We start from the raw sequence: 11,722 nt of genomic DNA, 5'->3' as shown, positions 1-11,722 counted from the left end.
TGCTAAGCTCAACAGATAGGTAGTATTTCTAGAATGAAAATAGGTTCTGTGGTATAAAATGATGCAAATATTATAGCTAAAATTCCAGCTTTTCTAGAAAAAATAGTATATATTCAATTTAGCACATTATTTCTCAGCTTTAACACACAAGTTTTTTTTAGAACTAGAAACATGGCTCAGTGACTAAGACTGCTTCCTTCTCATGCAGATGACTGAAGTTTGCTTCCAAACACCATTTCAGGAAGCTCAAGCTCCAGGTCCTCAGACCAACACTTCTGATGTATGGGCAGACTGTGCTTACATGTACATATGAACATATAGACACACAGTTGCTCACACAGTAAAAATAAATCTTTAAAAGGAAAATTTCGATAGTATATAATGAAGACAAAAATACTCTACTCTGAAATATACTATTAGATGGTGACAAGGAGTCAGCTATAGTAGTCTATGCTGATAATCCCAGAGAGTTTCAGGCAACCTCAAAGTTTAGCTACAGGTTAAGGAGAAGGGTAGAATGTGTGTATGTGTGAGTTCGTGTGTGTGTGTGTGTGTGTGTGTGTGTGTGAGAGAGAGAGAGAGAGAGAGAGAGAGAGAGACAGAGACAGAGACAGAGACAGAGTGAGAGACAGAGAGAGAGACAGAGAGACAGAGAGAGAGAGATATTTATATGATTACCAATGATAGCATGTAGATAAAAGAGAGCACAAGAAAACATAAATGCCCAGCATCATTAGTCATTAGGAACAATTAGGAATTGAAGACACTGATATATTTACATAAAAGTAACTAAGATTTTAAAACACCTCATCTAAGATTTCCACATATGTGGAGGACCTAGCTCTAACACACATGCTAATGTAGACATGAAATGCTAAAGCTTCAATTTAACTTTTAAATGGTAAATAATGACCTAATACATGACCCAACCATCCAGTTTCTATAAGAAAATTGATGGCATATGTTAATTCCTGGTTGATCTTCAGTGGGAGAGGGGATATGCCTAATCCTGCTGGATCTAGATGTCTCAGGGTGGGGTGATTCCTGAAGGAGACTCCCCTTCTCTGAAGAGAAGGGCCTGTGATCACAAAGTTAAGTGAATTTTTATAAATAAATAAATAATATTTAATAAAAAAAGGGAGTTTACCAGAACAGTCACATCAATTATACCTATCAGAGTTTCAAATCGAAGATTAAGATATTATCAATATCTGAATGGTAAATGAATTTCAGTATGTTCATACAGTATGATCGTTTTGTTTTGACTATGAATATCCTCATAGCGTCATGTTTTGTTAGGCTATGGAGAATTTTGTAAGGTGGGGCTCAGCTGGTCCAAGGAGGAAACCAGCAACTGGGTTTCAATTATTGTTTTATTTTCTTTTACAATTTCTTACTTGTTTACAATGGATTGTGATATTTGCCCATATTGCATCTCTTTCTTTTTCCAGCTAATATGCCTCTATCTTTCAACTATGTTTGCACAAGCACTGTGCATGTAGATATAGCTGCTACATGTTCATGATGGAGGTGAGACTGTAGTGTTAGAGCCCAGACACTCATTGCACCTGCTACTTGATCTTAGCCTACTGCTATTCAAGTGGTTCTCACCACATGTCCCTGCCACCATAAGACCTGTCTTGTTCATTATGATAGACTGAGAATCTCTGAAAACATGCGCCAAAATGAAGTATTCCTAACATAAATTGTTGGTCACAGTGATATGAAAGGAATAGCTGCACAATATTGTTCAGTGAGTGATTAAACTCCAGACACACCTTAAACAGGAAGTGTCTCAAAGCAAACCCTAACCCCAAAAAAATACAAAGCAGAAAGGTGTCAGAGAAAATGAGTAGTAGAGAAATTCCATGTATAACCATTATAGAAATTGACAACTACATTACTGAGTCACAAGTCAGAGATCACTGCTAAACTGAGGAGACAAAATGGAGTGCATTGGAGAACAATTATAAAAGGACATTAAAAAAAGAAAGTGATGAGTATATTTATTAGATAGTGGCAATGGAGACATGGATACACATGTCAAGAACAGTCAAATTATATACTATCAATATGCAGGAATCACCAGGAGAATCTTAATAAAAAGTGTAAAGCTGTGGTACTTGGTCTATATAAAAGAAAGGTGTATATAAATCAAGGTGGGGGAAGCAAAGATACCCAAAGGCACATATCTAACAATAGCAACACCTTCTTCCTACTGCTCCAAGATGAGTAGACAGCATATGCCCAAGGAGAGGCCCGTAATTCCAACCCACTGTCCTGCAGCTGTCATTTCAGCTTTTCCTAGAAGAGAAACATTTAAATACAAAATATAAGGTACAATAGACATCATAGGACAAAATTGTAGTTCCAGAAAGGGTGAAGATTAATCTGTTTTATGAAAAGCTAGATCCTACATACTAATGTTTAGTATTTGGATCTGATTCCAAAATCCCTTGTAATATTCTTCAGTTACAGGAGTGTCCTTACTACACTGACACAGTAATTTAGGGCTTAGTGGATAATTAAGGTTCAATAACATTATTAACACTATGGAAGGCTTCCCCGATGTAGGGGAATGACAGGGCCTTGAGGTGGGAGTGGGTGGGTGGGAGTGGGAGCATCTTCATAGAAGTAGGGGGAGGAGGTATGGGAGAGGGGGGAAAGGGGATAACATTTGAAATGTAAACACGTAAAATATCCAAGAAAAATAAAATTTAAAAGAAGAAACTGAGGGAAAAAACGCTATGGAAACTTGAGTGACCTAGTCTTGGATGCTCCAGTGGTTCTGCTTAATCACTTATTAAGGGCTCAGTTGCAAACTTTTGGAGTAATAGATAATGGACTTGTATCCCACGCTTCTATTGATAAAATAATTCCATACTTTCCAACACTCACTTTTAGTATAAGCATCAGTGATGAAATCAGAACTCTACTTTCCCTATGTGCAGTAGAATCTTCAGTGTACACATCTGCCTGTTAATAGGGATTTCCAACCATTGATTTTTGTAATACATGGTTGTATGAAACTATGTAAACTGATTTTTTTCTCATCTTATTTGGCTCCTTTTCTATTAATGTACCATTTGATAATTTGTAAGTGTGTGTGTGTGTGTGTGTGTGTGTGTGTGTGTGTGTGTGTGTGTGTGTGTGAATGCCATGGCAAAACAAACTTCAGTGAATTCATTCTCTCTGTACAAAGAATTGAACTGCCAGGCTTAGTAACACGTCTGCTTCCTGCTGATCCATTTCCCCACTATTGTATTCTTCTTATCCAGCTCTTCCAGGAGATAATATTTGGAGAAAATGAGTTTGTTAAAAGTTGTTGCTTATTTGTTTGAGGGTTTATTTCAAACTCCCACGTTATTCTCTACTTCTCGGCATAATGCAATGTCTAGGTTAGCTTAATCCTTATTTGGTAATTGTAGTAAATCATGTATAGAACCCTTTAAAAGGGGTCATGCTTTTGATCACTAGAATGTGTGTATATTCATCTCATACAAAAATAAAGAAGCAAGCAAATCAAGAAAGTATTTTTAAAGATGTGATTGTTAAGGTCTTTGAAAAGATTGTCCTAGACTTAAGCTATCTCTCAGTCTAATAAGTGATATGCTTAGTAAGAGAGTGAAGATCAAATTAGTGGAAGAAAAGTGAGATAGCCACTCGAGGACAAAGACATACATAGGAGCTGTGCTGCCACAAGCTGGAACATGTCAAGAGCCATCTATACTTAGAGAGGTGAGGAAGATGGACCAGAAACTACATACCTATAATTCTAGCACCCTAAAGACTGAGAAAGCAGAGTTATAAATCTAAGATCAGTCTCGGATAGACTGCATGATCCTGCTATAAAATAAAATGGTAAGGTGAAATAAAATTAAAGAAAAGCAAAAAGGTATTATTTGTAAAATTTTGTTGGGCACATGATCATTCCAACTCTTGATTCAGAGTCCAGGCTGCCAGACCCATGACAGCTTATACTTCTGTATTTGGAAGCCACTCACAGTGAAAGCATTGGTGATATCATGTTTAGTAAGTTAACATTTTGTATAGATATTATATATAATATGTGTGAACATATTGGGTTCATTGTGCAGCATAAGCAAATAAGTGTGTAAGTACTTCAAGAGCACACTGTAGCAATTCAGTTGAGAAGAATGGTTATCTATGTCAGCTTTTGGGAGGTGAGGAATACATATTAATTAGATCTAAAGGATAAAGGTGAGGACTACAGATGGCTTAATGAGAACTGAGGAGATTGTCAAGGATGAAGACCTGAGTTTCAGTCCCCTTCACTATGGTAATCATTGGATAAGATATTCAGTGCCTTCAATCCAAGTCCGAGGGAGTGCAGCAGTGGACACAGGAAAATCTGTGAAACTGGATGTCCAGACACTCTAGCTTATTGAAAAAGCTCCAGGATCAGTGAATGATTACATTTCATAAAACAACATGGAGAGCCATTAAGAAAGACACCTGATGTGGACCTCTGCACTCCACATGGACAAGTGAACACACAGGCACACACACATAGAGGGAGGGAGGACAGAGAGAGGGAGGGAGGGAGGGAAGGAAGGAGAGAGGGAGGGAGGGAAGAAGAAGAGACATGATTACAATGTCTGGTTCATATAATGTGTTTTAGAGACATATGCTTAAGATGTGGAATCTTGTTTTCATGCACCCTAAAATAGATCTAGGAAAGAATGTGTTATGCTAGTTTCGAAAGATGTTTAAATTATGTGGATCTGTTGACATACCTCACCTTCTCTCCTCCCTGATCATTTTTTTCTCCTCTTCAGTTCTTCTTATCTGAGAATCTGGATAGCCAAAACAAGAGAAATAAGAAGATAGAGAAATAAGAAGCCATAACTTTTAAAGGACAATTAGAGACAAAGACACATCCTAAGGCCCAAGGCTTAGGCAATCTCTCAGCTGTCCAGGCAGTCTATGAGATATCTGGAGGTGTTAGGGGTGTCTTGAGAGATATCTTTGGTGTACGTATTTGTGTAATCCCAGTACAATGGTGGAAGCTAAAACGCGTGAACGCGCACACACACACACACACACACACACACACACACACACACAGACACTGTATAAAAATTATCTTAAAGGTATCGTGGCTGAAGTGAGACATTTTGGAGATAAAAAAGGTAAGCACTATCATCCTTACAATTCCTAGGATCAAATTCTTTTTAGTGACTATTCCTGGCATAGAGGAAGGATTAATTTTTGCACATCCCAATATTCTACCTCTACCCTCCTTGGGAATACCAGATGGAAGGCAGAAAAATTTAGATGAATTGATTGATGGCAAAGGGCATAAGTGGAAATACTACAAAAATTACTACGCACATAATTTTGACAACTTACATGAAAACCGTGTAAAGTTTTAAGTGGGAAAAGAGTTTAATTTAAATTTTTCTGCCTTCCCTCTGGTATTCCCAAGGAGGTAGAGGTAGAATATTGGGAAGTGCAAAAATTAATCCTTCCTTTATGCCAGGAATAGTCACTAAAAAGAATTTGATCCTAGGAACACTAAGGATGATAGTGCTTACCTTTTTATCTCCAAAATGTCTCACTTCAGCCACGATACCTTTAGGATAATTTTTATACAGTGTCTGACTGTCTGTGTGTGTGTGTGTGTGTGTGTGTGTGTGTGTGTGTGTGTGTGTGTGTGTGTGTGTGTGTTGATTAAGGTTTAGGGTTTAGAAGGATTGACACTGTATCACTATTGAACTCTGAACTCTGGATCATACAAACTCCATATGGAGTCCTGCAATTTACATAAATGCCAACTTCCCTGGCTTTACTCAGGTTTATCCCAGATATGTTAAGACTGTATTTCTGTCTGCATAGATTTCCAAAATGTTACTGCATGTTGTGGTCACACAGCAATACTTATTCAGTCACAATTCTGAAGAAGATTGTTATTCCTGTTTTTTACATCCCAGGTAAATACTTTTTCATTGGTATTTCTACTGAACATACTTTATTTTGTCAAGACTGGATGTCAAAATTGCTGCTTATTTACAATACAGATCAAAACAATGACTACTTTATTGCTTGTTTTTTTTTCTTATTTATATTTCACCTTGCAATTTTCTTTCACCCGTTTATCATATCATAGAATCTTTCTGCATTCTGTTTTAGACAAACACACAAACTATAGTTGTAAAAGGAGTGTCAAATGTCTTGCCTTCTCAGAACCCCTCTCCTCAATTTCTTCTTTATCAATTGCTCCAGTCTAAATGCTGTGTCAAGATGACCACTTAGGAGACACTTTGAACCCTAGTACTCTCTGTGTGTCAGTTGAACATGTGAGTGTGAACAGAACGAAGCTGAACACTTTAGGTGTGCGTAGCTGGCCTGAAAAAAGAAACAAGCTTTAGTTCCAACCCGTAGGGAAGACGGGTTCCTCCTCCTCCCTCAAACTGTAGAAAGCTGTTTTCTGTCATGGTTTCCTATTCTTTTGTAACAGAAAAGGTAATCAGCTCCTTAGTACTTCCAATGTCATGTTTCTCTACAAGACTGAGCTACTTTTCTAAAGGCAACATTTAAAACTATGACTGACACTGCTCAATAGTATTTGCTGAAAATATTAAAATGAGTTTTCTGTTTCAGTTTCTTGGCCTGAAAAGGCAAGTGGGGCCCATTTGGGGGCTTCAAGAGAAAGGTCACTGCCTATGTGGACAGGGGAGAGCCAGGAAAAAGTCACATTTCATCCAAGGGGCCTGCCCTGAGAACATGCGCAGTATTCTCAGGAGGCTCCAAGATGACCCCCACCCCTTCCTCAGCTCTCTGTGGAAGCCAGTGCCAGGAGAGGCCTCTTCAGATGAGTCTGCCAAGAACAGCCTATTCCACAGCTGTATAATCTGTTCCATATTACAGTCTGAGGTAACCCATTGGAAAAAAAAAAAACGTCCTTTCCAAAAGATCCGAAGACATAATGTCTCCATTTTCTATTTCCGAATCTCTTCCTGAATCTTTTCAGGGAGCAAATAGTATAAGTTTCCTGCATTTTACTTTCTAAAACTCTGGCGAAGTCTCTTATTTTCTATCTCCTGTTAAACTGAATGTAAAGATGTCCACCAACTCTAATTTATCCCCCACATTCTTGGTCACCTCTAGAGCTCCAATCCCGGTATCTCCCTTGGGTTTAGAGTAGTCATGGACACCACACCAGTACTGGATTTTTTTTTACTTTCCCTAATGTTACTTCCTTTTGATTGTTTTTGTAATGTTTTCCAGCTTCTATAGGAGTAGGCAATATATTGTGTAGCTGTCTGTTCCTAAGCTCTCATAATAAATGTGCTCTCTGCTTAAAGTCTGTGCTCTGTGCTTCAACGTTATCTGAAACTCTCTTCCTCTTCTTTATGGCATTGGGTTGATTTTCTTCAGAAGGATTTCATTGAATAGATGAAAATGTTATCTGTAGGGGTGCTTTGGAACTCTGAAGCTAAGCAGAACACAGTTTACACTGGACTCCTTTTAAGTTGAACATTAATTCTGTGGATTGAATTCTTGAAGCACTATCTATTCATGTGGTCCTAATCTATAGTCCCTGGTTCAGCAGTAAGCAACTTTCTTATCAATAGGAATGTGTCTTGCGAGCTTCAGTAGAGGTTCTGCATACTATCATGCTAACAGCTTCTTTAGAGTGAGTTCCAGCTAGGAATTCTATTATACAGCTCACTCTATAGACAGTTGCTGAAGCCCAAGTGGCTGTCTGGTCGCATCTCTGGTATCCTATCTGAGCAAGAAACAACTTCAAAATTATTGGTCCCATACTTGTGACTTGTTTTCAAGAATCCATTAAGTACAGGATGGCAAACACACTGTATGCATATGTATACATAAAGTATGTGCATGTATATATACACATAGTGAGTTAGCCCAGAAAATTCTTCAAAATCAACCCACTTGGGAAAAACATATCTAAGAAATGACTAGAGCACTCTTAGTCCAAATAACCGAAATAGCAAACATTATACAATCTGAAACATTTCCAGGATGTACAGGATATCACAAGTGAAAAATCCCATATCAGCTCTCACCAGATCACAACTGAGACAAAAGTCTACCAGGACTATTGTATAGTGTTGCCTTCAAAATGTGGATAGAAAGCAAACTAATAACATGTCTACACTGGAGCTTATAACATATCATTGTACATATGCGAATATTCTCAAACCTGGAAAACACTGACATACTTCTTGCCACAAATATTCTGGGTAAAAGATGTCTGTCCTGTCTAAATAAACACATTGTAGAGCCAAGGAATGCCAACCCAATACCTTAAATACATCTGTTTTAAGTGATAATAAATCTCAATGCATAATTTTAAGATGTTTTAAACTTGAGGAACTCAAAGAAGGGCTAAGGAATTTCATTATTTCAGAATAAGAAAGATGATCAAATTTAAGGACTTCTGGCTTTGGAAGTTTCAACAATGGTCATTGCATAAAGGAAAGTTCGAGGAAATATCAGGTTCAGATTACCTCCTCTCAATCTACATTTTTATTTCTGAACACCAATATGCTGCATCTCATTTATGAAAGAATGTTAGATATTATCTAAAAGAATTGCATTTAAAAGATATTGGGAAAGATTTGGATGTGCTCCCAACATGGAATTAGTCATTTGCTAATGACATAATGCAAGAAGTGGAAGATTTCTTATAAACACGAAGATGTAACAGCAGTAAGCAGGGCGAAAGGGCACTGGGAGTGCATGAAAAATACACTATCATAAAATGTGTATTAATAAATATGTTGATCATTTTCCACTAGATTCTTAAGGGAATTTTTAAATGAATTCAAAGTGACCTAATAGAAATGGAGAGCCCAAATCCATAGTTATTAAAATAATTGTAAGCCAACAAACTAAGAATCCAATGATGAATGAATACATATAAATAATTTTATATATCTGTTTTGTTCATGTGGGACCTGGGGGTTTAAACTCAGGTTCATGCTTGAACTGCAACAGCTCTTGCCCACTGAACCAAGTCCCATTTTAATTAAAATTTTAGATGCACATCAATTATGTTATATGAATCTACTTCTAAAACATTAAAATCTCACATGGATTGATTTCCAGTGTCTGTAACTATACTTTGCATTCTTCCTTGTTTGATACTGCTCAGATTTGTAACGATTTATCTCTATTAATAATTTCTCAACATTCTGATATTAGACAACACATCATCATCATCATCATCATCATCATCATCATCATCATCATCATCATCATCATCATAAAGTATGACTTTCCAAGAAAAGGTTATTTCTGTCTCTCCTATTCTTTTGTGGAAAACTCAAATTCAAGAATTAGTCTTCTTCCTCCAGGACCTTCACACTTAACTCAGTGTGTCCGAACTTAACTTCACCATCTCAGCTATATCTTTCTCCTTCAACTTGTTTCTTTCCCCACTATCACCCATCTCTGTCCCATACAGGAGACCAGGAGATCCTTTTCATAAGACTAGTGGTACCCTCCTTTAGACCCCAGTGGTTGGGCTTTGCTACTTCGCTCCTATCCAGCCCTACCACCCTTCTGGCTTCCCACTACGCATGCGCAATATCGCGTCTGCCCCGCCCGGCCCGCTGCTGCGGAAGGCGCAGTGCTCAGTAAAGCGCACTTCCTCTGCTAGTATCCACTGAGGCAGTGCCGGCTCCGAGAGCTCCGAGTCGCAGCGGTCCTGCTCTGATCAAAAGACGCAGAATGTCCGAACAAAGTAAGGACCTGAGCGACCCTAACTTTGCCGCTGAGGACCCCGACACTGAGATGCAGGTCAGCGATGATGATCCGGTGGGGGTCCCTCCTCCCGCTCCTCTGGCCGCGAACCTCGCAGGGCCATCGTGCGCTCCGGAAGGCCCTATGGCAGCCCCACAGGCCTCGCCACCACCTGCAGAACGGTTTGAAGAGGTTGACCCTAAGATCCTGCAGCAGGCCGCAGAGGAGGGCCGCGCCCACCAGCCCCAGAGCCCAGCCCGGCCGATCCCACCGCCGGCCCCTGCCCAGCTGGTGCAGAAGGCGCACGAGCTCATGTGGTACGTGTTGGTCAAGGACCAGAAGAGAATGGTCCTCTGGTTTCCAGACATGGTGAGAGAGGTCATGGGCAGCTACAAGAAGTGGTGCAGAAGCATCCTCAGGCGCACCAGCGTCATCCTCGCCAGAGTTTTCGGGCTGCACCTGAGGCTGACCAATCTCCACACCATGGAGTTCACCCTGGTCAAAGCACTCAGCCCAGAAGAGCTGGACAGAGTCGCGCTGAACAACCGTATGCCCATGACAGGTCTCCTGCTCATGATCCTGAGTCTCATCTATGTGAAGGGCCGCGGGGCCAGAGAGGGTGCGGTCTGGAATGTGCTGCGCATCCTGGGGCTGAGGCCCTGGAAGAAGCACTCCACCTTCGGAGATGTGAGAAAGATTATCACCGAGGAGTTCGTCCAGCAGAATTACCTGAAGTACCAGCGTGTGCCCCACATCGAGCCTCCCGAGTACGAGTTCTTCTGGGGCCCCAGAGCTAACCGTGAAATCACCAAGATGCAGATCATGGAGTTCCTGGCCAGAGTCTTTAAGAAGGATCCCCAGGCTTGGCCTTCCCGCTACAGAGAGGCTCTGGAGCAGGCCAGAATTCTGCGGGAGGCTAATCTTTTCGGCCAGGCCCCCCGCAGCAGTGTCTCTGAGGACTAAAATGTCCAGGAGCACATTGATAGTTTCTGACCCATACTAGGGCTGTGTAAGGGTGGGGTTGGACATTAGAGTATCCCAGATTCATAGTGCAGTATTTCATGTATAGTTTTTAAGTTTCCCATCCAGTGCTTTTCTTATCTTGTAATGCAATGTATTCAGTTGTGTACTCGTGTAGTGTTTAAAATTGATGCATGTGCGTTTTATAAGTGAGCAAGTTGGTACTTTCACTTCTGTGCTTTCTTGGATTTTTGTACAAGAGATGTGCTGTGCTAAACTTGTGAAATACATTGAGGTGTTCTGTATCTTGTTCTTTGAATGGGACTGGTGATCCGTATCGACAAAGAAGGCCCTGAGAGTTAGCAGGACTTAACAGCAACACAGACCTGACCAAGAGAAAGGTCAGGGTCCCTCTCCATATGACTCCAACTGTGGAATGGACTGATTCGAACTGGACTGTTTTCAGTTTAAGCACTTAGCACACTTTGCAAACCATGTATCCAACCCCACCATAAATAAACTTTAAAATGAGCATTAAATATACCGTGAACTAATTTCTTTGTTTGGGGGGGAGGCATTTATTTTGGTGAAGGGGGGAATGGGAGTGGGTAGGGATGAGAAAGATTCTTCCCGTGTACAGCATGAGCAAGTATACTTCTAACAGAGTGGGAAAACACCACCCATAACCACTCGGAAGTTTTTTGAAAATTGTGGTGCTTCAAGAAATTGGTCACATTAAAGGTGTGATAACAAAAAAGGTCATTTTCACATAAGGTGGGAATAATAACAGGAATTATGTAGGGACTGGCCCTTTTCTGTTTTGTTTTTTTTTTTTTTATTTTTATTTTAAATAGTCTTTGGTGGGCACTTTAACAGAACGAAATATTGCTACTAAACCCTCATTGTGCATTTTCTTCTTTATTTTATCCTCCCACCAGCCATAAGAAGTAAGGAATAACTGTATCAGCACAAAGCAAGAAAAATGAAAGGATGCTGGTAATGAAATACCCTAAAAATCATAGAC

At 39.8% G+C, this 11,722-nt stretch overlaps 1 protein-coding gene across 1 annotated transcript; it reads left to right on the top strand.

The window, feature by feature from the left end:
• Nucleotides 1–9,582: 9,582 nt before the first annotated feature.
• On the top strand, nucleotides 9,583–11,237 carry Ndn (necdin, MAGE family member). The gene has a single exon (XM_032893480.1). It carries the CDS (start codon nucleotides 9,727–9,729, stop codon nucleotides 10,699–10,701), a length of 975 nt encoding a protein of 324 aa, XP_032749371.1. The 5' UTR covers nucleotides 9,583–9,726; the 3' UTR covers nucleotides 10,702–11,237.
• The last annotated feature ends 485 nt before the right edge of the window (nucleotides 11,238–11,722 follow it).

The sequence above is a fragment of the Rattus rattus genome, chromosome 2 (assembly GCF_011064425.1).
Source record: "Rattus rattus isolate New Zealand chromosome 2, Rrattus_CSIRO_v1, whole genome shotgun sequence".
NCBI classification, from domain to species: domain Eukaryota; kingdom Metazoa; phylum Chordata; class Mammalia; order Rodentia; family Muridae; genus Rattus; species Rattus rattus.
Note: the sequence above shows the minus strand (reverse complement) of the source record. Positions and strands in the feature narration are given on the sequence as shown.